Source organism: Gasterosteus aculeatus, chromosome 1 (genome assembly GCF_964276395.1).
Source record: "Gasterosteus aculeatus chromosome 1, fGasAcu3.hap1.1, whole genome shotgun sequence".
NCBI lineage: Eukaryota > Metazoa > Chordata > Actinopteri > Perciformes > Gasterosteidae > Gasterosteus > Gasterosteus aculeatus.
Genome location: NC_135688.1, coordinates 19,385,461 through 19,411,765, shown reverse-complemented (window position 1 = coordinate 19,411,765; position 26,305 = coordinate 19,385,461). Strand labels below are relative to the sequence as shown.

Genomic DNA, 26,305 nt, shown 5'->3' with positions numbered 1-26,305 from the left:
TACTGTGCTTTTAAATCTACATCAAATCTGCCCCACAATGTTTGACCAATCGGCGTCTCTGACACACAACCTCCTCGCTGCATTGTAGACCAATCACAGCTGCTCTTTCTACATCGGCAGCGCACTCAAGTTGTAGCAGTCTGGTTGGTCTCGTCTTCAGTCAAACAGCGCAGCGAGCCCGTCCATCGTGTGGCGGACACGGTAAGTGTACCGTTGTGTACACGCAAAATGCCCGGAAAGTGAGTGAAGAGGACAGTGGGACTGTCCTGACATTGGCGCTGGATTTTGTTCGAGTTTTCTGACCAAAAACCTGAGTCTCCTGCGCCGTATCCGCAGCATTGGGTAGGTTTTGTTTTTTTGGCGCTGTGATGTTGTTGCTATGTCCTCTCTGCTGGGTCCTTGTAGCCCGCGAGCTACGACAATCAAACGCTCATTTGTGTCCAGCGTGTGTGTGTTTTTTACCGTGTTATGTCAGCTTCTTAACCTCAACATAGCTAATTCTCCCGCGGGTGACACTATTGCTCGTGTTCGGCGTGTTCGCTATTAAGATCGGATAACCGTATTATCCCCGCTTATATAATCACGTATAAACGAACAACATGCCGCGAATGCATTTATTCCGGTATGTAACGTCACGTTGACGGAAAGGGCCGTTACATGCCGCCCGTAAGTCCAGGGGATTCATGACGTGACATTAGGTCACACACTCCGTTTTAGACACCGAGATCTTTTTTTTTTTTTAACAAATGTGAAGACATTTTAAAAACGTGATGAACCCTCTGCACTGGAAAATAACTCGTCACAACACCTAGAAACCCTCTTCCCTCTATTCCACACGAACGCAGCGTTTGTCACACTACGTAACGTCCACGTTTCATGTACATTTCTAGGCTTTTGGGTTTAGATACTCATGTTAAATTAACCAGACCAAATCACAAACGGAACCCTCCATTGACTTCCATTGAACTGTGCTCCTCGCGATGTCTATTGGACGCAGAATTGTAATAGTTTGGTTTGAGGTTGGGCAGGCCGATGACTTAAATATATAATGGAATGTCATAGGGTTGTGTACGTGTTTTGGCCTGTAAGTGCAGCTTGGAAAAAAATGACCAAGCCTCAGTTAATCACATCTGTCTAGCTTATGCTAAGTAGTTTGCTCCATATATTCATGTGAGATCCACAGACAGTGGAAACCTGGTTATTTTCTTAGCGAAGTTTTGTCAGGCTCCTAAAGCATCTTAATTGCGTACTGCAGATGTCAAACTAGCAGGAAAATGCCTGGTTCATAAATTGTTCAGAGGATTTAAAGAAGAAGCCCCTCTCCTCTTTTGCTGCAAGGCCTGTAAGGTTAATTGACCCCTCGTGTCACTATTGGATTTTCAACTGTGTAAATACTCGCTCATTCACTCCTCTTATTAGGTACACCCTGCTACTAAGAGGTTGGACCCCTTTTGCCTTCAGAAGGTGTGTGTGTGTGTGTGTGTGTGTGTCTACATATTAGGGCTGTCAATAGAGGTGTATCTCAAATGTGTGTAGTTTTGTGTTTAAACAACTAAATAACAAAACCTCAGACATTTGATCAACTCCAAGGCAGAGTTCCACCAGGTGGAACATGTTGAACTAGTGACTCTCTCTGCTGTCCTCGTGCAGTCTGCCGTGCTCTCAATTCATTTGACGGGCCGTGTTTTGAAGTGCTCAAAAATCTCCCCACATGTAGCCAGGACGTTTTCAAACCACTGTCTTTCAAGGCAACAGTTGTGGTCCTCTGCAGACGGTGTGCCGTGCAGGGTAGATGTTGAGATGGAAGTAGACCACCATCAGTTTGCCACTTACCCCCCTCTTTTTTTTAACTTTAAATGCAAAAAACACTCTACTGTCTTGTTTCCGGGGTCAACGAACACAGGAAGTAAACAAAATTGCTTTAACTGCTAACTAAAATATTTTATCGCATTAATCTCAATAACCTCATAGATTAACACGTTAACTTTAAAAGCCCCAATATAGATCGGTATATATGTTAGTGCTGTCCAAAAACGATTTTCTTTAAAAAAACACATTCAAATTTTTGGTTGTGCGTTAGGCACGTCAATAACAGGAGAAATTAACACAACAAGACATAACTACTTGTATAGGTAATTAGTTTAGTATAGTAAGTTTAAACATCCATCCATCCATTTTCAAACCGCTTATCCTGCACACAGGGTCGCGGGGGGGCTGGAGTCCATCCCAGCCAACTTCGGGCGATAGACAGGGTACACCCTGGATTGGTCGCCAGCCAATCGCAGGGCTACACAGAGACATACAACCATTCACACTCACATTCACACACCTACGGGCAATTTAAAGTCCCCAATTAACCTGATCCCCAGAGCATGTCTTTGGACTGTGGGAGGAAGCCGGAGAACCCGGAGAGAACCCACGCAGACACGGGGAGAACATGCAGACTCCACACAGAAAGGCCAGAATCGAACCCAGGACCTTCTTGCTGTGAGGCAACAGTGCTAACCACCACGCCACCGTGCCGCCGTTTAAGTTTAAACATATTTAACAAATTACCAATACAAAAATAAGTAAATGAACTAGTGGCCAAGACCGCAGACCTTGGCCTCTCGCTCGTTTTTTTCTTTCTCTTTCTCGCCCCCTCTGCATAGCGGTTTAAATGAACAATAAACAAGTGCTGATCAAGAGCTTACACACTACTTTAGCTGTAGGCTCAACAGGTTTACCATCAACTGATCAAAATATTTCCAGACATTTGTCCTTTAACCGGGTGTATGGTGTGGTGGTAACAACCTTTTCGCAATGCAGGAAGGACTGCTGTGTTTTAAAGTGTGACCACGTCCTGCGTGAACTGCATGTGTACTCCAGTAAGACATTTAGTTTACTTTTCGAGTCGGGGAGTGATGTTTCAACTTATCTGGGATGGAGAACGCATACTGCTTAGGCAGTGTGAAGACATATTGCACATCTGCAACCACGTGAGGTCAAATCTAGCAGAAATTATTTTTTGGAGGTTACAATCACTTTCTCTGCTCGGTCAAGCTCGGTTCTGCACCTTTTTCCATCTTCCACGCAAGTCAACTGTCAGCAGTGACTCTGTGCCAGAGAGTGTGACTCCTGTGACCTCTCCCTGACCTCAGGCACGCTCTCACCCTCAAAGCAGACAGTCGTGACGCTGCTGTTTTTTGGGGGTTAGGGTTAGTGTTCCTAACCCTTTTTTTTGCATTCATATATATAATTAATATCTGTGTGTGTTAGTTATATATTTAAGACATAGAGGACTACCATATACATTTGAGAGTTGTGTTCATAATATAATTAGTCAATCTTTAGAATAAAGGAGGGCAAGGCTCAGGGTTCACAATGCACGCCTCAGGCACTACATGTCTTAACCTCTTCTATGAAGGACAAACAATAAGTTACCACATTGCTTAAGATGAGTCTTTGTTCATTTCTGACTCATTGTAACTTTCGTTATCAAAAGATAAAACAAGCTTTTCCATTTGTTTAAAGTGCACCAGGATTGCTCGCGCTAGCTAATCTTAACCGCACTGATGACTCGGTCGTGGCAGCAGGTAACGATAGCCTACCATTTACAGAGTAGTGTAAAAGAATCTGCTCAGGCACCGTTTTTTGGTATCTAACCATTTTGGCCACATTGAAACGTGATATATTAGTTACAACGACACTATTGATTATCAATTCATCTATTGTCAGAAAGCTATAAACTATAATAGATTCATAGATTTATTATTTGATAAAACAGCCATTTTGGTTCTAATTATTAGCTTTGTCTAATTACTGTATTTTCATCTACAGTGGTGGTTTGCAGATGCAACACGCAATTTAGATCAAATAAAAACATGTGAACAATGTGACAACACTGTCCTCTTTACCTTTTTTTGTTTATCCACCAAAGAGAACAAACAGTATAGATTGTCGGTCAGGGAAAGACTGGTTAAAATATTAAAATATTTGAAGTATTATATAGTATAGTATATTTTTATTGTTTTGATTAAATAAGAGTAATTGTTAATTGCAGCCCTAATTGCAAGAGCAATATTGATGTTGTTGATATAAACAGGAGGATATTGTTAGCTCTGTATACATTATTTCTGGATTTGCAACTTTCCATGGAGCCAAATTAATTTCACTATTGCAGGAAAACGAACACAAATGTATTTATTTGGATAAACCGGCTGAACGCACTGTCACATATGCTTTTATGTTTTTTGATTGTATAGTATTGTCCTGCTTACCAAGCTGACAGCCTTAACAGCACACACAAATGATGTGTATTTTGACGTTTTTGATATCCCACAGTCAAATGTGAGAAATATCGCCCTCCCCGGAGAAAAGGATAACCAACTTCAGTATGATAAACAACCAAGAACCTTAAGATAAAAATCTCCAGAGAACCCTCCCACACAGATGGTCCATGACCAGTGTGTCCGGGTGCCTTTGAAATTGTGTTGATACTACTCAAGTTCTTCCTCCCAATGACACACTTCCACTGAGTCAAGTCATTGGCAGATCTACTCCAACGCGCCACATCACTGATTAGTGATGCGGCCTTTAAAACCTTTGCATTGGAATGGTGGGTGTGTATCTGCTGGATGTTTCATTACTTTAACCGCGTGTATGGTAACAGCCTTTTTTCGCAATGCAGGAAGGACTGCTGTGTTTCAAAGTGTGACCACGTCCTGTGTGAACTGCATGTGTACTCCAGTAAGACATTAGCTGACATTTAGTTTACTTTTCGAGTGGGGGAGTGATTGCTCAACTTATTCAGGATGGAGAAAGACATATTGCACCCCTGCAACCACGTGAGGTCAAATCTAGCAGAAATGATTCAGTCCAATGGACCTTAACATTCAGGTCAAAGCTAGCATCACACACAAGTTTGTTTAATCCAACATTAGTTATTATTTATTATGGAAAGTCCCAGCATGATGTGCATTCTGTTCCTTTAGAAGAGGAGGGGGCCACACGTAATGGCTGTTGTTGGTGATGAATATGATTATTCTGCTGATGAAACAATATTGGACTTTGTCTGTTCTGGTCCCCCCCCACCCCCAGTTTTAAACCGAGGGGAAGAACTGTCTTGTGTGCTTTCATATGGTAAGTCTGGAGGACAAAATCATTTGGAATGTCGATCTTCTTGACGCTGGGAAACGGGAGTCTAGTCTGGCGCTCAGAAAATGGTGCGATGTGGACACAGGCCGAAGGAGTTTCCGCTTTGGCTTTACTTTACAGAACCAGAGGTTGGAGAACGACATCCATTATCGCTGTAACACAGTCCAGCTGGAGGTGGATTGTGTTTGCTCATACCATGTGATTGATGGCAGCCTGAGGGTTAAAGGTTGTGCACAATGTATTGGTCACAGTCCAGCTGGTTGATCCTCTAGAGGGGACGTTCAAGAATGTACCAGATCAGATGTTTGTTTGGAGACTTTATAAAGGAGGGACCATTTGTCAGTATGAGGACAGCAGTCAGAGACCCGGGCTACAGTTTCCACGGAACATTGTAATTTATAGGGTGTGGAGGACAAAGTGTGGAGGATACAGCGTAGTACATGGCTCAGCCAGCCATGCTTCATTTTTAATCCCTCCACTCTTCAATAAGTGTGGACAAAAGCAACAAGTTCCGTGCAGCGTTATATGACGGATAGCTCAAACCAACTGATTCTCTTGGGCCTCTGCCAGTAACCCTTCATCCGCTCGAACACCTAATGGAAGAAACCTTTCAACCTGGCCATGTCTAAGAAGAGCGGCCAGTAGAACCCCGCTGTTACATTCATGTACACATTGGTATCGCAGACTTCTCCCACCAGGGCTTCATGAGGTAGTTATTAAGTGTTGATGTGGTTTGGTTTCACCGGTACTCCATGGAGAGCGGTGTCATTCTCCACTGCTTCCCCTAACAGATCAATTGAAGAAAAAAAAAATCCTGCGAGTAGGATACTATATCAATAACGGGAGTGGAAAGCCTCAATTCATTTAACACAAACACATTTCAGCACCAGTGCAAGATGTAACACGACACTGGTCTGAGTCAAGCAGGCACACAAAAGGGAGACAGACGCAGGTTGAATGTATAATCAACACCGTTAGTATTTCTTACTAATGATCAAATTTGTTTTGAATAAGAAAAGTGCTGTGATGTTGATTTGACTTGACAGGCGTGTGTTAATACCAACGTCTCATCTGCTGTTGTATTTCTCCCATTCCACCTCTTTGTTCTCACAAACGTCACTTTTCTGCTCTGCTGCAAAACACTGCCTGTTCGGTTTAATGTTCTAGATAATTGTAGTGCATTTAGTTACTTAATATCCTCTGTCTATAATTTTGTTCAGTGGCTGTTTTCGGTAAGGACTTAAAGAGAATGATGTTCGATGTCAAAGGGGCTTGACCTGAGCTGCACTCCGTTCCCCTTTAGGGAACCGACATGCTTCTCTTACTGATAGACCTAACATGTTTGCAGCCAGGCACATTTTATGACTTCCCCTTCCTTTAACAATGAAACACCATGAAGAGGTCACAGAGATGTGAGAAGCTAAGGGGGCTAAAAGCAAAGCCTAACAAATAAACCATATCAGATGCTACACCTTATGATCATCCTTGGTACAGTCTTTGCACATTTTTAAATGTTTCAGTCCCAATAGGAGGAAAATGCAAGGAATTGCCTATAATGTTTGATTGTGAAATGCTCCTCACTTGTATAACTAAGAGTTAACATTTGAAGATGTTTGCCTAATAGCAACAATGTGTCTGACACTGTGAGCAGCGGGGCTCATCTAGAGCTTTGGCACGTTGCTCCTGATGTTTTTCTCAGCAAAAGTCAGGGAAAAATAGTCTGTTGAGGGAAGAGTCTATATACAGTCTATAAATGAAACATAAAAAGCTAGAGCAAAGCAGATGACGTTGTCTTAGTCATTCTGTTGTGCTTTGTCCAGATGAATGTGCATCCAGACAGTCCCTGCGATACAATCAAGGGAGAGTCTGGATCACTGGGCTTATCGCTCCGATGTGATGAAAAGCAGCCTGTCACACGGAGACGGTAAAGTCAATGCTGGCGGCTTGTAAACAGTCATACTTTATTTTCTATAGCAAATACACATGCGACAGTCTTTTCCTCGCCGGGGGGGAACATTTTTGCGTGCAGCCCACTCGTTAATAATCACTGGTCGACATCAATGGTTTGGATTGACATGTCTCGACAACAACATTTTAAATGTTTATTTTTGGTAGTGACTTAACTATGATTGATCACTTTACATGATCATCAATTTATGTTTGATTGTTGTGACCTAAAAATATACTTTGATCAAACAGAATGTCGTACGTAAGTGAGGCATTCCTGTGGCTCCTTCTCAGGGGTGCGACTGAGGCTTAGACGCCTGCACAGACAAAACACCCACCTTTGGTGACCAGATGGGTCCTGAACCAAGCTAGAACCGACATTTCAGGTTCACCTGGTTTGACGCATTAGAGTCCTGGCAACAATATGCAATGATAAACTTCTAAAATACTCCGAACACAACTTTAGTCAGTGTAGTAAAAAACAAAACACAAACCGCACCAGTGGACTGCCCTGAATCTAGTGATACCTTTACAATATTTCTCTCAGACAAACCATACAGAGGTTAGAGTACAATAGGCACTAAGCCATTGCAGCGGATGAACCAAAAATATCTCATAACTGCGCAAATCAGTCCCGGTAATAAAAATAAAGACCAAAATAAAGTTTGCTCATGAACAAAGATATGCATGCTTCCCTGCTTCGATGCTAAATGCTATGACGGCAAGAATCCGGGGATATCTTTAAACCTTTCTCTCAGACAAATCATGACGAGCTGAAGTGCAAAACCGACCAAAACATCAAAGTGAAAAAACCCTAAATATGTCTTACCAGTTTTCACAGAAATGATGGAATTAATCCACTGTTTTTGCATCCTGCACTGTCTCTCCCTGTGGTGTAATGGCGTCAGGGGGGTTTAAAGTTTTAATTTTTGTTAATTTTACAGCATCAAAAATCTTCAGGGTCATTTGACGCTCTACCAATTTTTGTAAGGAAGTTGTCGATCATTTCCGTGTCACTTTTGTCCTAATCATTGAGATCAGACAATTCATTGATGATGGAATGGGGCATTTCGAGCAAAGAGGGGAAGTTATAAAAAATCTCCTTTTTGACTGTGCCATTCAGCTGACGTAAAGGCCTTCACAAAAGCCTTCTAGCAGTTTAACCTCACTCTATCAACGAGAAACTTGACATGTGACTCAATCAGAAGCTGACTGTTAAATGTCACTATTACCACTCGCTGATAAATCAAAGCCGAAGTACCATCTAGCCAGAGCTATCTTTGGTTCTACGAGTTTGTCATTTATCTTTTTCAGTGGTCGTTGAGTTCTGTCTACTTACTCTTCATTACACGTCGAGGAGACCGTTGCTGGAAGCAAGACTATTGAATAGTCTCAAGACCATTATGTTTGAAGCACTTTTGTGTCAAATTTGGGTTTAAATTTAAAAATTGCAAAGTAAAATGTAACCAAAGTGTTCAAAATATCTTCAATTAAAAAAGACGTGACTACTCCGACCAGTTTCCCCTCTGTGGAATTATTCTGAGATGTTGAAGTGCATAATGATAAGCAAGTTCGATTTCATTCTCTGCCTGATATTGCTCTGTATTTTAGAATATTGCTGATAAAATTATACTTTTGGTAAGGTTTTGTCATGGAATTGAGGAACACTGCCCTGGTGTATACTTACAACTATATTTCTTTTTGTTTAACAATTCAGGCCTCATGGAGCTGGGGACTCAACGGCTGCTGTACACCAGGGAACTTGATCCATGCCCGGTTCCCGGCAACCTACCATAGAGAGTGGGAACCTTGATGACCGTTTGTTTTACCCCCATTTCTCCCCTCAATTTGGTCCCGTGGTGATATCGTCCTCTCCTTCCTGCGTTCTGCAAAATGATTGGCAAGCTGAAACAGAACTTGCTGGTGGCGTGTCTGGTCATCAGCTCGGTCACGGTCTTCTACCTGGGCCGCCACGCCATGGAGTGCCACCAACGCATCGAAGAGCATGGCCAGTTGGGCGCCATCCTGCCTCTGTCTGCCCTGGGGGGCAGCATGCGGACCACCCTACGGACAGGGCAAAATCTTAGCATGCCCTTCGTTTACAACAAAGACATGCCACTCATCTTCATTGGGGGTGTGCCCCGCAGTGGAACCACGCTAATGCGAGCTATGTTGGATGCCCACCCCGAGGTGCGCTGTGGTGAAGAGACCCGGGTCATCCCTCGTATTCTGGCCATGAAGCAGATGTGGAGCCGCTCGGGCCGGGAGAAGATGCGCCTGGACGAGGCAGGCGTAACGGATGAGGTGCTGGATGCTGCCATGCAGGCCTTCCTCCTGGAAATCATTGTCAAACACGGAGAGCCTGCCAACTTTCTCTGCAACAAGGACCCTTTTGCTTTGAAGTCACTCTCCTACCTGGCCAAAATCTTTCCACGTGCCAAGTTTGTGCTCATGATTCGCGACGGCCGGGCTTCCGTCCATTCCATGATCTCGAGGAAGGTAACAATCGCCGGATTTGACCTGGGCAGCTACCGCGACTGCCTGACCAAGTGGAATCGGGCGATAGAGACTATGTACACTCAGTGCCTGGAGGCAGCTGACAAATGCCTACCTATGCACTATGAAGAGTTGGTCCTTCATCCTGAGAAATGGATGAAGACACTGCTGAAATTCCTTGACGTTCCTTGGAATGATGCAGTCCTCCGCCACGAGGAGCTCATTGGGAAAGCTGGAGGAGTGTCCCTCTCCAAGTGAGTAATGTTGACCACTTCTAGAACATTTAGTTGCAATAGTTAAAGCATGGATGCCAATCAAGCTCACTTCCCTAGGTTTATAACTTTTCCGGGGGGAACAGACCAGCCGACGGGAGGTGAGAGGTGGTAGTAGGATGCGCAACCTCTGTTCGCTGGCCAAATTTAGAGTAAAAGAACCACTCAACACTTCACACATGCATCCTACCCTTGTCGTTTTGAACAAAATTTTGAAATTAATCTGCTCATTCTGCACTGTAATACGTTTAGCATCCATCTTGCATGACCACAGCTTCTTGTTGCTTTTTACTAATGTTAGGGGGGTGGGGGGGTTAGAGAATCTGAATAGCTAAAGGAGTTGTTGCTCCTTTGCTCGTCATTCTAGTTGGTTCCAATACGATCAGACAATTCAAAAGAGGGGTTGACCGTTGCAAATCGGCCAACCACAGCCAGACTTGGACACGTGTCTTTTAGTCTTGCAAACTATACCAGCCCTGCTTTACTGCTTTTGTTAACGAGTTAACACTAAATTATCATGCTTGTCAAACTAGATATTGAGTGAACACCAGCACCAGAAGACTTAATGGAGGGAAGTAACGGTCCTCACTTCAAAAGTGAACAAAAGTAGGATTCTGCAGTGATTTACCTTGCAAAGATCCACTTTTATAAAATATTTCTTACTGCCACCTTTAAAATAAGCATGTTGGCCTTGAAGACTTTCATTATTAGGTCTCATTTAGAAATGAAGCCTTGCACGGCTGAGCACCGCGAGGAACCCAGACATTAATGAACACATGAGACTGTGCCTCTGTGATACTGTAAGCAGCTTCTCCTAATGGCCCGGCCTGGTGTCAGAGATGTTTTGGTTCTAGTGACTTGAGTGGTTAGCCTCTGGAAGACTGAGGAAACACTAATTATTAACACTAATTACTAATTATTTGTTTTCCCTCCCTACTCCCTCTGCTAAAACCTCATCCTTCCACGTAGCATCATAACACACACACTTCCTCTGGGAGAACACTGGTACGACCAACTTTCTTACTAGTTGGAAAAGCATTTTTAACTACCAATTTTTCAGTGGTAGAATGGGACATTTATTCAACTTCTACTGTATTTAAGTACAGTTTACAATAAGTGTTGGGTTTTCCATGATGCTAAAAGCACAAAGCTAGCTTGTCCGTAGAGTATAATATTTAATCTGTCAGGACTTTGGCATCTCTGCATACTGATCTTGATCTCCAATAAGAATTTTTTTTTATCCATATCAATAATTTAAGCGTATCAATTTAGTATCAGTTTAATAGTTTTTGAACGAGGACTTTATTGGATAATTTTGCTCTTGAAAAATGACGTGACGTCTTCCATTTCAATGTGACAGATCCAGGTTCAACCATCCCTTATGTAAATATAGCCTAAGCCAGGGCTGCTCACTTTTTCGGCTCGCAAGCTACTTTTCAATCGTCCAAGTCATGGCGATCTACCTCCTTCGCCCAGTCGAACAGTCCCAGTCTGTACGCCTGACTACTACTAATAATGATGAGTAGTAGCGTCAACCAACATTTCAACAACACTTACATACCGTAAGTGCAAAATCGATATGAAAACAAGGCTCTCAGCGAGGGAACCGTCACAATTATTCCATATATTCATGGTCATTACTCATTGCACAGATGACTTGCACTGATTGGAGTCATCACAGACCAAAATCACTTTATTGTAATGGCAACAACAGATTTTGCTATTATAATTTCAACTGACCGTGAAGAAAAACAAACGTATCTATATTTATTATATTTATTGTATCACAACAACATCAATCCAGTGGACTAAGCTAAAGGATCCAGAAGCTCAGCATAACATTCTGTCCGGGGTGTATGGTGGTTCAAGTGTAGATAGCACGTAGATAGCAAATGCTGCTCAGCCATGCAAGAACACTTGACTGCTCCGGCTCAACGGCGAGGACTCTTTAAACGTTCTACTTGTACAACTGTAGAATGCTGGGCCACTTGAAATGGGAAAACAAACTGGAGGCCGAACCATACTAAATGGAGAGAGCGATAGGGAGGGAGAGGGTGATTAGTGCACACGTCACCCCACCAGAAATTGAATCTGATTAAATATGAATGAATAGCGACCCTAACCAAAGTGCTCTGGGCTGAGTTGCAGATAGGCATGGAGGCACTGCTTTGTCTTAGCAGGGCCAAAACAGATCCACCATGTGGTTCGCAAACAATGCTGGACACAGCCGCTTGCCCACCAAGAAAGTAATACTTCTCTGCATCCATTGGTTTAGTTGTAGCCACGCTGCTCCTTTGTGTAGCTCACATGAGCGGTTTCAGGACAAAAAAAGGGCAAAAGGCAGAGACAAAACAAACGTAGCTGACAGAAATGCCTTCCGTTACATTCTGCCACCACAAGAATGCAAAGAACCCAGATGTAATGTTTTTCTGTCCATCACATATAACATTTTAACCGTGCAGATTTTAGACTGCTTTACTCCGCATGGGCTCTGCAGTCAGGATGAGTTACGGCTAGCTCCGTACCGGTACAATATTAAGCTCATACCATGCCGGCCACCTCTTGCTTTGCAAATGGGTCCTTGTTGCAGAGAAGTTTTGCAGTGAGTTTGCCATACCATTAGCCTGTCGGACCGTAAAGCGCTTTAAACTTTAAACCTTATTGCCATTGGCTTAGTTAACAAAAAGACCAACCAATGGAATACAAATGTTTCATCATTCAGCTTGTCTTCACCACCATCTTCTGAGGTATTTATGTACAAACGGGATTGCTTGCATGCAGCTCTGGTTTTCTATTGAGCGGTTTACACCACCATGCTCCTCTGACCTGTAGCTCTGTGGCGCTGCCTTTGTTAATGCTGCGTTAAGCTGCACTTTGTCGGTGGTGGTAAACATTTGCATGTATAATGAGCCACACAATGGGGAGATTTACGCCTAATCACAAGTCTCCCTGCCCACCCCTTTTGAAAAAGAAAAAGAATACAGCAACTTCCCCAAATTTTATGTCATCCAGAGAGGGCTACAACCAAATCCCCAAAATAGGGCACTTATGTTTTCTATTTCATTACTAGGACTGTTTTTTTTCCTCCGTTGATCACAACTAAATTCTTGACTTAACAGAAACTTGCTCTCTAGCATCCTGCAGCTTCGGGTCTCTAACTTCAAGACTATCTAAGTAGGCCCCATTGCAATAACATCAATTACCTGACCTTGCCTTGCTGAGCTACTTGCTCCATTATTTATCTCCGAGCGGGGGGACGGTCCAATCCTCCTCCCCACCGCTCCATCCCATTAGTCCCATCTTGATGCCTCTATCTGATTCTGTTATCAGCTGCTGGTGATACAGAACACCACATTGGGCATTGGAGGCCTAGCAATGAATAATTGACAAGCCAGAGGCCAATTAAGAGCATCAGGCTGAGGGGAAATGGTCATGTAATGGGCAGAAAGGTTTTTATTGTCACATCACATTTAAGACCAAGAGGAGTGTTTGCACATTGTACCTTGACTGGAGCTTGGCTGTGAATGATTGTACATTGATAACAGGAAACACACAGTTGGGATATTCATATCCCCCTCATTTTATTTTTATAATGCTGTTGAGTAGGGGTGCCGCTGATCTTAAAATGATTCATGGATCACTGATCGGATCAGTGGTCAAATATATAAGGGTTTTGCTGCTTTTTTTGCGATCGATACCAATTGTGGTTCATTGATGATCTATATATCCAGTTATTGTTGTTGTTTTTTGGACATGTGGGGGCACCCAGTCTCATGTCATGATCACCGATAAATCTTCAACATACTGGTGACAAACTGATAATGTTGCACACCACAAGAAACATCGGAAGCTGGGCATCATCATATCCGATTTTCAACAAGACTGGGCACACGTGGTGCATTTTGGGGCCTATCAATTGAAGGTAGATGCTAACAAAGAAACCAGACGACAAAAAGCAAGCTGTTTACACAGATTAAACACACTATACCATCTCTCAGTCAGCCCCTCACCGAGTTTTGCACAAACAAACAAATACCAGGCACACAAATCACATTGTCGCTTATCAATCAGAAATGCTCCTCACCTTTTGCGTTTTAGGAAGAAAAAAAAAGAAATCCCGGTATTTTTCATGTAAAGAATGTCCACCGGATATGCTGGGTTACACAGAAATCATTCCTTTTTTTGAGGTTCTTGGGAGGAACTAAGAAACTGAAGAGATTGAGGGGAGAGCAGCATCAGTTTGCCCTCATTGCCACAATATTCACTCTTCATGCTTCATTTTTGGATAAAATCATAGGGTGCTTGTGCTCGTCTTAGGCATGTGGCTATGGAACCCAACAGACCTTTACTTGGGGTCACAGAACAGCGAGACAAAGTCCAACCAATTGCTCCATAGAGACCAATGCAAATCTGCTGACATCTTTCTCAAAAGAAAGTACACATTTTGGAAACTGGCAATAGAGCCGTATTTATGACCTCTCTCTTTGCCCACCTCTAATGCTGCATTCACACCAAAAGCATATTATTTGGACGAGTAGCTTCCATGCAAAGTGAAGGCAAGTAAGTATGGTTGCAGAGGAAGCAAAAGATGCTAAACAAAACAGCGTATGGAGCAGAGCGAATAAATTACCTTTTCTAGTTTGAGGATGTGCATTTTCTAGCTTTAAAACCTCGCCCGTTCGACCCGAGACTAAAACTTCACTAACTTTTTTGTTACGCTTTTTTGTTTTGTCTGAAAGATTTCGTTTTTGCTGAGTGGCATCTTCATTTTCCAGTAAGTGTGTACCAGTAACATATATACTGATATTTGCACATCTGAAACAAACTCACAAGTGTTCCCTTTTATTATCACACCAGAATTATACCAGTAGACTGTAGTTGCAGATATACAGTATGTGCCTGCAGTTTTTGGAGCAGAGGCCTAAAAAATGACTATGAAGCTTTTTTTTCACCCCGTCCCCAAAATCCCCATAATAAAAAATAGAATTCATTAAATTGGCTGTGCATTCTTCTAGGTCGGCTGTGGAAATTTTTATTTAAAGGGTAACAACAAGCTTGAGCGACTAATCTTTCAATCCGATCGACTGCTCCATTTTTGTGTGTGCCTGAATTCCTTCAGATGCTGGGTTTAAAAGTTTAGTCCTGGTTGGCAGCTAGCACCGGAAATTGGTGAATGACGTGTCCTGACTGAAGTATCTGACATGAAGGTGAAGCTAAGCTGCACTTGCTATACTCCGTCATGTCTTTATTTTTTCCATTTTCCACAACACTTACTAGCCTTAGGTCTCGATGCAGTTACCTAAAGTGATTCCTTACTTTTTTTGCTGAGTGGATTTTTGGTTCTTTGCCCGTCTCTCCACCATTCCCCTCAGATGAAAAGAAAACAATTCAGTGTATTAATCATGCAGGAGACTATACCCGTACAGCGTAAAGATTCAATTGCAAAGTAAATGGATTAGAGGAAAGTGAACTGGAATATTGATGTACTGAATCAGACGGGGAAAGCAAGGCAGGGAGGACCTGGACTGAGTGATACCAAGGAAATTAATCGGTTTTAATTTATGGAAAAATAACTGCTTTTATAGAGATGGTATTGTTCGGATTTAAGTGTTACTTCCAATGTACTCTGTTTTGTTCACTAACTCTTATTAGTTACATTTCAATAATCTTCAATTTTAGTGTTAAACAAAATAATACATTCAGAACTGATTTCTGATTTGTGGATATTTGATATACCTAAAAAAATAAAATCCGTAGTAAAAAAATATTCCTCCCGTCACAATACTCTGGAACAAATAAAGCGCAGATATGAGTCCGTATCAGTCATTCCTTCCGTCTTCACTCTTGTGAATGTCATGCACATCTGGAAAATACTGCTTTTAAAAAAAGGATCTCCTGTTTTACGCATTTATTAAAAACTGGCAGATATTTTCCAGCAACATTCGTGTTCTCCCGACAGACAAATTGGGTGTTCGGGGAGTTCATGCTAGCTTTTTCAAATCTGACCAATTACAAATGGATGCAGTTCATTTTACTTTTACTAATATTACATACAGTGTTTATTTTTCCTGTGCCGATGTGAGGGTTTTTGGGAGAGACAATTGCATGTGTACAGACTGTAAAGCCCGCTGAGGCAAATTTATAATTTGCAATTTTGGGGTATACAAAATAAAATGGAATGAAACTTAAAAACATTTCCATGCTAACAATGCTCTGTGGGCTACATCTTTAGAGTAATCCCACTGTCAATTCAAATACAAAGAGTGGATCTGTAATGTGCCAGCAAGAACTTTATTAACTAACAGGATATACAACAAGAATTGAATTTGTCCTTTGGGAAATTATCAAAAAATAAACACTATACCAAATTAAAGCTGCGAGCAGCGATGGACGAGTCCTCGCTACTCTGCGCATGTCGGGGGACTGGCTGGACAAACGAGGTCAAGAACACCTGCGGCGGGTTCAACTTGTTTCCACCAGGTGTCTCTATGACTAGGATTCAAACTTATCACATGGATGTCTACAGGGTAAGGAGGTAATGACATGAGAAATATGGAGCAGATTAGGTAATGTATGAGTTGAAACAACTTAAATTCTCAGTGATAATGTGATAATTAGGCAAAAAATGTATATATTCATGTTACGCCACAAGAACTGACTCTTTGGCAGGCGGCAGAATTTATTCGAGGAGCACTCAGTGGTCGGAGCTACTTGTCCTACGTATGTTGAGATTGAGTCATGGTTATAACTTTATAACAACAATAAATCACCCACAACAAACACTCTTAACAGGGTAAAACACCACAACACAACAGCTTGTGACACAAACAATTTGTAACATATAATTGTACATTTATAAAAAGGACCCCGCCGAACTGCATGCTGGGTACAGCTGACAACAAGAAGTGACTCTGTTGCTACATGAAAACACAGAAAAGAGCGATACAAGAGAAACAACGAGAGACCACAGATGCACAACACAACTTTGCCCAACTTTGGAGCGGTGTCTGTTTGGAAGGTTTTCGGTTTTGGAAACTCCAATCTAAGTTATGTTGGATCAGAAAACTATTTCTTGCAAAGTCTGTCAAAGTCTGTCAATCCTCTGGTGGCAACAGCAACACTAGCAGACACAACAAGCTAGCACGCTAACAAGCTAACATGCTAACAAGCCGACCAGTTGCGAGCAAGTTGGCCGGCGAGCTGCGAGCAGCTGTTCGGCTAGCCGCCGGTCCATTCCGGGTTCAATGAATTATGTGTTTGCTTGAAAACGCAATACTGTCACATACCGGGATGCCGTCAATCTATCTAAATACCGCGATATGGATTTTTGGCCGTACCGCACAGCCCTACGTTGAACTAATGTTTTTTGACAATTCAAAATGAAGGAAAATTTAATTCGTTGCATTTAAATGCCATGGTTGACCTTTTTGTGGCGCATAACAAAGAGCACAAGTGTGCCAAATTTCAAGTCAATCGGTTGTTTGGGGGGGAAAACTGACTTACTGTTGTACTTTTAGAATTTCATGGGGGTGCTATAGAGGCATTTCTTCTATTTTTAGGGTGTCACCTATTTTATATAGGTCTTGATATGCATGCCAAATTTAACAACTTTTTGGATATGATAAAGCCCCCCAAAAAGGGGAGGTAGTGTAGTAGCGGTAACCAAACGGAACAACAGTGCTGCGTGCCGCAAAACAAGTCAGTATAAAAATAACAAACGAGCCTCTCATCTGTCAGAAGCGAGGGAACCGTCATTACCATTCCACACCTTCTTGGTCATTACCTTAATCGATGACGATTGCACGGGTCAATAACCGCGTGGACTGATGCCTTGTTGTGAATGATACTTTACAGGCTTTATCTTTAACATTATCAAGGTCTTGGGTCTTTTCTGACATTTTAGAGGGAACTAATGAATCTGCGAGGAGCAGGGTGTAAAGTAAAAAACACAAAACTTCATGTTGCCACCAGGCTGCACAATGACGGATTAAAAATGATATGGATGTCTACAAGGTAAGGAGGTCATGACATACGAGAAATATGGAGCAGATTAGATCATATATGGCCAACTTCAATTTTCATGGCTAACTGGTATTTTGCCAAACGAACCACGCTCACATAGTTGAAGCTTCATGCAATTTCTAAAGACGACGATCTCAACATTACACTGCCCAAATTAGAAAAGGATCCTAATAATAATAATAGTTCCTTAAAATACAATAGGTTCCTCTACGACTAGTCATAGCGAGTACGCTAATAACATAAATAGGTTAACAGTAAGGCTCATGAATACAAACCGGTTCATTTTAAGGATCAGTCTTTGTGAATTGCATATAGGTATGTTTAGATTAGTGGAAATCCAAAATACAACGTACATGATTGGGGACGTGACGCATTCTACATGCATTTTTTTTGCATGCATATAGTAACGAATACACCCACTGTTAACACCTAGGATTTTTAACATTGCAATTGTGCCTAACAAGGAAGAAGAGCTGAAAAACATTTTTCTCTACCTTGCCAGGGTGGAGAGGTCCACAGACCAGGTCATCAAGCCTGTTAATGTAGAGGCATTGTCCAAGTGGGTGGGAAAGATCCCAGCTGATGTAGTGAGGGACATGGCTGTCATCGCCCCCATGCTGTCCAGACTGGGCTATGACCCACATGCCAACCCCCCAAACTATGGCCGGCCTGACCCCAAAGTCCTGGACAACACCAGAAGGGTGAGTACAGACCAGTACAAGCTCTTTCAATTTTTTATTTATGATTTTATTGTGAGTCAGTCTTAAGTTTTTATTTGTTATTAAAGTTAAGAATCTCAATTTATTCTTACGGAAGTCACAGTTCTATGAAGGAAATGTGCTATTCTACTTTTACACTGAGAGTTGAATGTGAAGATTTATACAACCCTCAATAGATGTTCTTGCGGTTATTCTGAAGCTACAGCCAGCAGTTGACTAGGTTAGCCTTCACCGAGACAAATGACATTGACCAGAACACAGTCCAACACATAAACACCATAGTTTTTAATGCTAACCGTGTATGAATTTGGCTTTAGCTTCATACACTGATAAAAAAAGGGAGCACTTAATCATCACCGTATAACTCCAAGTTGATTATGGTAAATGGACGTTATTTGTGTATATATGGCCAAAGAGGCGGACCCGCGGTTCGGAGTTTAGGTTGAAAGACTGGAAGGGATGGTTGCGTTTTAGGTGAGATTTTAGGTTAGTAGTGTTTAGGGCTGTCACGGTGTCAGAGTTGTGTTGTGCAATTATTCCACCAACATGATTTGCGATAACCGATGATATTGCAATTTTCAGACCATTTTATGCCACTGATAATGACTATATAATAGCATAGTAATACTGGAAAGTGGCTCTGTGGCTGCAGGGAGAGATGGGGCGGCCCAGTTCTGCTAACAATCGGCTGGCCCGAAAAGAACGCAGGACGGCGGTCCGGGCACGTTGCCCTTCGTTCCTCCCGGCCAAAGAAGCGAACGAGCAGTCTGGAGGAACCGACAGTAGTTCAGGTTGAAAGACTGGGTGCATGGTTGTTGTTTCAGGTGAGATTTTAGCTTAATTGTGTTGCCTGTTTCCGTTGGCACTGTTTTTGAACAAGGTCGACGTACCGGATTGTTCACGTTATTGGCTCTCCTTTCATTCGGCTTAAAGCCAAAGTGTTCCCACCCCGAAGCCGAAGATTGCGACTTTGTAACCAAGTCCATTTGGACACAGTGCTTTCACGCATTCTATTTCCCTGTCGGCGTCCGCTCTGCGTGTGGACGCGCTGCCTAAGCCCCGCCTCCGCTTTCGGCAATGAAAGCAGACAAGAGGACAGCGCGACTAAAATGTTAGTGACGTTCATTTATATGTAAAAAGAAAATCTATCGCAGGACCAAAAATGAATGCGCTCATAATCATATTTTGTGCGATAAGTAAATATATCAATTATTGCGACAGGCCTACTTATATAGCGCTTTTCTAGTCATCCGACCACTCACACGGCTTTAACACTACATGTCATCATTTAACCATTCCCATCCATTCACACACTGATGACAGGAACCACAATACAGTGCCACATGCCAGCACTAACCGTCACAATAATCACACTGAACAGGAGCAATGTTTGTGTTAAGTGTCTCGCCGCTCTGCAGTCTGATGCTCTTCACTGTTTTACTTTTATCTCTCGGTCTGTGAAGGCCAAGGTTTCGAGCTCTTACCAGCACTTAAATTCCCAATTTTTCAGACAGATGAATTGTAAAATGAAAGCGGTGCTAATGTCCATAAGTTACAGTCGTACTCCTTCTGAGAAAATGTGTGAATGATAAGACCAACTAGGAAGGAGATGACTTAACAAGCTCATTGGATACATGAGCTTAGGATCAAGAGTGAGACTGAAGAATACTGTGAGCATGTTTTCCAAATTTGATCCCCAGCCTTTTTTACTGCTCAAATGTCTAAACAATTCTGGCTAATTAGTTGCTTCCAAGCACACAGGCTGGAACTCTTCCCAGGTGTCTGGAAATTTTCCTTGAGCATGACTCATACTTAAATATTTCCATGAAAACTTATAACATGTACAAATGTACCACAGACAACTGGGAAAAATGCAATAACTGCTGTCTTGAATTTTCACCCAGGCTCATCCAAATATTTACCATCTGTCTCATCTCCTCTTTTGCCCTGATTTATACACAGAATATGCAGTTTGGGCGTAGCTGCTAAGAGCAGAAATAGTTTCGAAGCAGTCAGCAGGACGGCGTGTTTGTACTGTTTATGTGACCAGTGAGTGAGGACTAGCATTAGAAGTTATCACTCGAAGTGGTATCGGCTCTCTGTTCTTAGTGAAGGCACATTTACCGACCTCTGACTTTACATTGATTTAACCCAGAAATCTAATTTTATGTACTCGCTAATGACTTTGTTAAAATTACAAAACATAGACTGTTTGTAAGGCCTCATTGAAGTGAAGCTGTTCTTGTAGATGAAGCACAATCAATAGCTTTTAAGTTGTGTTGTAGTTGTTGTGATTTCTGGTGAGAAATGGATATTGGAATCAATAAGTTATTTGTTTCTCCACAATATTAGTAATGACTCAGTGGGGGGATGAGAAACAAATGCCTCAAAACTTCCTCATCTAGCATACTGTGCTTTGGTTCCACGGCCGGAAGCAACGCTTATCCTGTCATAATGATTAAATACCATCATCAGCTCTCGGCCATCGTGGACTTTTCGGCTTCTAAAGCTCAACTGCAACTGGTATTCAACAAGCATTGAAAGAAGGTGTCTAAAAGATTTATTAAAGTGGACCTCATGGGATTCCCGCGTCTTACTCATAAACTTTATATATGAAATCAACTTAATCGTCCTGGCATTTCTTATTGGTTTGTCACAGCAGTTTTGAAGTTGTTCGCCATTGCCATCTTGGAGTAGAGCCTTTTTTTTTTTTTAACCAGCCAACAGTAAGTGACCATGTGACCAGACACTGAATCCGGATCTGGTAGAGGACTGTCAATCACAAGCTTCTTTACATAGTTGACTCCAAGGTGCTGTAAAGAAGGGTTCAGCCAATAGTTGAACCCAAATTGAAGAGGAACAATGCGGTTCTCTTCCTGGTCGTGGAACAACAAACCACCTCTTTACTCTTGCAAGAATCATGATGATCATGATCATGGATTTGTTTTGTGGACCTGGAGAAGCCGTATGTCCGGGTCCCCCAAGAGATGGTATGGGAGGTCCTGCGGGAGTACTGGGTGACGGTGTCCCTTCTTGAGGCCATTCATTGCCAGTTTGCCTAAAGCGAGCACTTTGTTCTTCTTTCTGTGCATTAAGTTGGAGCCGTTTACGATGGGTGTTGGCCTTCCTCGTTGGTGGTAGTCATTGACAGGATATCAAGAGGTGGTCGAGGGCAGGAGGGTTCACAGTTTGGGGTGCAGAAGATCTTGTTGCTGCTTTTTCTGATGACGTGTTCCTGATTGCATCTTCGGTCTGTGACCTCCTACTGAAACTGTTTGCAGTCGAGTGACAACCCTAGTAATTTTTTTTTTGGGGGGGGGGGGTTTAATAGCTTCTTATTTAAAGCATTTTATTGTACTAACAAACTAGTGATTGACCATAATTTACCTCATGTTCTAATCAGTTATTTTGGTGAAACTACAAAGATACAAAAGACACCTTTGCATTGCTGGCTGAACTGCCGCAATTACCAAATATCAGAAAAATCTGAAAAAAATGAAGTTAGATTAATCAGTCCAAACCAAAACTGATACTTTTCCAACTAATTACATCCACCTACCCTCACCTACACCAGTGAATTCAAGCACACACCCGGTCTCAAAGAATTTTAGTGTGCAGTTCAGACAGAAGCATTTTGTTTGAGGACTTAATACCACTGGAATCCTTCCACCCAGATAGTGTGTGTGTGTCTACTTCCACTGTGAAAACGTCCCCTGCTGATTGTGGCTCCACACTGGCAGCTTGTCAAAAACACTGACTGGACTGTGTCCACATTGAACCTCCTGAGGGCAAGCCTTAGTTAGGCATGCCGGTCCGACCTGCAGCTTGTACCAGCAGGCACCTTGGCTGACCTAATTGTGCCAGTCTCTCTGAGAGTGGGCTCTGCTGACGGGCGCTGTAGAATACAACTTTAGGTGAAAAAGAGCCCAGATGTCAATTTTGTTGCAATTCTTTTTTGGGAAGTTGCCTTGTGTGTTGCCATGTGAGAAACACTGCTATATAATACCTTGTTTGTCATTGGTGTTGAATGCTGCACCAAGACCAGCCAAGCAGTTTGTTTGATGCAATTAGAAGATAGTTTGTCATCTTCAACAGTGCTGTCTCTGTGCTATAATACTCTAAATCCAAAATCCTCAAATAAACCATTGTTGTGTAGAAACTGATTTGTAGCGGTTTCTGTAAGTATCTGAGAGGAAGGGCAAGTTAAAGAAAGGTCTATAGCTGGCCAACGCCTTTTTTTTGTTAAAGAGATTTAATCACACTACGTAGGACTGTGGTACATAACCTGTCAGTCGGTTATTCAGTAAAGAGGAAGTAAAGAATGAAAGCTGTACGAGCAGCCTTGTGGGCTTTAAGCGACGGGTAGATGTAAAAATTGTTGATCAACTGTGTATATTAATAGAGAAAGGAAAGGTAAATATATATATATAGTTTTACAGCATTGATACGGTTCCTGCATGGGAGAATAAATCTGTTCCAGATGCGAGCAGGAGGTAATTATGTCTGTTAGTTCATTAAAGGAGTTTATGTCGGTTTACTCCAGAGGATACAAGTCAAGTGCAAAAGTCAAACAATGACCTGGTACATCTTCACCATGGTAATCCACATGATGAAGTCAGGTTCAATTCATTTGTTTAGTTCTAAAAATGGCTCTTTGTTTTTCCAGGTCTTTAAAGGTGAATTTCAGCTACCAGATTTCCTAAAAGAACAATCACAGGTACAGTAACATTTCTGCCTGTTGTTGATCTTTTTCTTTTTTTTACAAATCCCCCTTTTTTTATTATCTAATTTGAGTTCAATCATCTGCAACTCAGTCAAAATCTCCATACAGATTTCCATCTCCTCTTGTTTTGGGCCATAAAATGCAGCTTTTTGTTTTCTGGTCTCCGTTTTCTGGTTGTCTTTGTGTTTTGGGTCTTGGTTAATTGTTCATTAGTCTCTTTCTGTTGCCCTGTTGTTTCTTTGTTTAAATGGCTTGTATTGGCTTAAGAACACTTGCGCCCTCCGCTGGTAGTCAGATGAAGCTGCATCGACTTGCTGACTATGAATTTGTATCAACGCAATCATCCTCTTGTCCATTGAAATGAGGTCGTAAATGCACAAATTGAGTGACTGTGGGTGTGTTCTTATGGTTTTAAGTAGTGCATTCTGGCATTTCCTCTGGCATCCTGGGAGCACACACTGTAACGTCTGCCTCTGGTTCCTTCTTACAGATTCAGAAGTCTGCAGAGAGGCCCAAACCCAGTTAGGAGCAGCAGGGAGGCCGTCACCTTAACACACAGGTACAGCTCCTCCACTGCATTTATCTGCACTTTGGAGATTTTGTACATAAAACACGTATTGAGTTTGTGAAATGTGTGTGGCAATATGTTTGTGGTCACAATAACACACAATTAATACATCAAAATGATTGATTTTATAATCCATTTAAGTAAATAGTACAGTCTATATCTATCTTGTTGTTCTCAATGCCCTGGGGTTGGTTTCTGTGCAATAGCATAGGTTTAGAATTTAGAATACCATGTACCTATAATCATAGCAGCTTCATACGGCTTCACTGCTGCCTCCAGAGCCTCTGACCTGCAGACCAGAAGTAGTCACTCTGCCGGCCTCCGCAGAGAGCCAACAGATCCTCCATACTGCTGGAGGAACCATCCATACTGCTGGGCCTGATAGAGAGAAGCAGAATCAAAACCAAGACTGCTTGTGCTGACTGTCAGTAAATGGAGAGGCTCAGAAACATGAGCACTTTTTGTCCACAGTGGCCCCCAAAGATGACACAAAATCAAAGTTCCTTGGATTTATTTTAAATAACCTTAAAATAACACTGATCCTTATTCCCCAGTGAATCTCCTAGTACAGTCACTGCCCTTGAATTATGCACGAGGGGATCTTAATAATTGGATTCTTTAGGACTTAGCACCTTAAGGCTGGCGCATGTTTCTGCGTCTGTCTTTACACGTCGTGTCGACGCACTCGTTTCAATTCATGGTTCTAAAAGTCTTGCGCGTGTTGCAAAGCAATTCACCGCCAGAACAACATGTGGAGTAACGTTTTTTGTCGAAGACGACCGAGAGTCCCGTCTTTGTGTGAATTGCTCTGCAACACGCACAACCCTTTTAACCATGAATTGAAACAAGTGCGTTGACATAAAGGTGCGTAAAGACGCAGAAGCATGCGCCAGCCTTTACGTGTCCTTACGTTTCTCTGAAAACTGGGCTTTACTCAGCATTTACCAGCAAGTAGCCAATCAGATGCTAATGATAGCATAGCTATGATGCTAACCGGGGCCTGAGAGCAACTCACATGGTATTTTACCTTTTTGTTCTCAGTTTGATAAGAGGCTAGAATTTTTATTTATTTTCCCTGTTGTCTTTCAAGCCACTTTTCATAAATTCCGAAGTGAGAGATCATCAATTTAATTTTTAAACACTGGCAATTTTACAAAAATTGGAAGCTAGGTTTAAATCTGCCCTAACATTTTCTGGAATCTCTCATCTGGCGGTGGTCTCACAGCTGTTATCTCGCTGGATCTCACTGGTTAAAGTTGTTAAAAACAAACAACTCGAATGTTAAAATCAATATTCAAATGTAAAAAAAAAACCACCACAACGGCGCGACTGTCTGCTTAGCGGGTGGGCGCGTGCCTGTACTGACTGCACTGCTTTGATTATTTGCTGTTTCGTGCCAAAGAAAAGTTCCGTGTTTACAGCACAGCTCGCTCGGAGCATTCAATGTCGGTACTGTAACACTTTCAGTTTCAATCACTGAATGAAGGCGGACATATTTGGGACAAGAATCGCGACCTTAAATTGCTTGCACAAAGCTCTTGATCAGCACTCAGCATTTGTTTATTGTTGTTGTTCATTTAAGCCACTTTGCGGAGAGAGATATCTCGAGATCGAGATCTGCGGTCTTGGCCGTTAGGTAATTTACCTATTTTGTGTAGGTAATATGTTAAATCTGTTTAAACTTAAATTAATTACCTATACAAGTAGTTATGTCTTGTTGTATTAATTTGTCCTGTTATTGACGTGACTAATGCGCAACCAGATATTCGAATGTTTTTTTTAAAGCGAATATTTCTTTTTTGACCAATTTTTACAGCCCTATCGGACACACTTATAACAGTAATGAAATAATTAATAATTGCTTTCATTTTCTTTAATTGTCAGAGTAGTTAGTGTTTTGTGAAAAACCGATTAGAAAGTATTGGCGACCTCAAATGTTCTCTTAAGATTAATATCTGAGCAAGATCGTAGAAGGTTTGGTTCTGATTTCATGACAATGAATTCTCATGTGTTTAAACAGGAACCAAGGTGCAGCGGAATCACAGACATCGTCTTGCCTCTCACGCTTCAAAGGGCACAGCAGGACAGTCTCCTCACCAGAGAACTCTTGGCCTTCCATGTTGTGCAGAATGTTAAATGTTACTAATACGTCTCACAACTACAGAATGTCTGCCGATTGTTATTTCTTTGTGTCATGTCACGCTATACAAGTTTTTTTAAAATAATTTCTGGCTCCTTAGAGAAAAAAAAAAAATCTGTGATTCTGTTGTAAGAAACTGCAGTGAACAACGCAAGACACATTTAAGAATGAAAAATTAGCTTTTGGAAGACGCCATACCAATTTTAATGTTCTTAATCTTTTTTCATGCCTTTGTATTGTGAAACATCATGGATACTAACATGATAAACATCTTTTTTTAAA

At 41.9% G+C, this 26,305-nt stretch overlaps 1 protein-coding gene across 4 annotated transcripts; it reads left to right on the top strand.

The window, feature by feature from the left end:
• Nucleotides 1-30: 30 nt before the first annotated feature.
• On the top strand, nt 31-26,305 carry tpst1 (tyrosylprotein sulfotransferase 1). 4 transcript variants are annotated; one of them, XM_040183101.2, is made up of 6 exons: nt 31-342; nt 8,801-9,833; nt 18,376-18,574; nt 23,259-23,309; nt 23,806-23,874; nt 25,904-26,305. In XM_040183101.2, the coding sequence occupies exons 2-5, from the start codon at nt 8,977-8,979 to the stop codon at nt 23,839-23,841; spliced, it is 1,143 nt and encodes a 380-aa protein (XP_040039035.1). In that variant the 5' UTR covers nt 31-342; nt 8,801-8,976; the 3' UTR covers nt 23,842-23,874; nt 25,904-26,305. The 4 variants fall into 4 exon arrangements, with proteins under 4 accessions (XP_040039035.1, XP_040039049.1, XP_040039041.1 ...); XM_040183107.2 differs by having other exon boundaries at nt 107-201; XM_040183115.2 differs by lacking the exon at nt 23,259-23,309 and having other exon boundaries at nt 100-342.

Excerpts from the sequence above, each read along its gene's own strand:
- tpst1 (XM_040183101.2), top strand. The coding sequence starts at position 8,977 with ATGATTGGCAAGCTGAAACAGAACTTGCTGGTGGCGTGTCTGGTCATC. Across the intron at positions 18,575-23,258 it reads TCCTGGACAACACCAGAAGG|GTCTTTAAAGGTGAATTTCA; the intron begins GTGAGTACAGAC and ends TTGTTTTTCCAG. Across the intron at positions 23,310-23,805 it reads TCCTAAAAGAACAATCACAG|ATTCAGAAGTCTGCAGAGAG; the intron begins GTACAGTAACAT and ends TCCTTCTTACAG.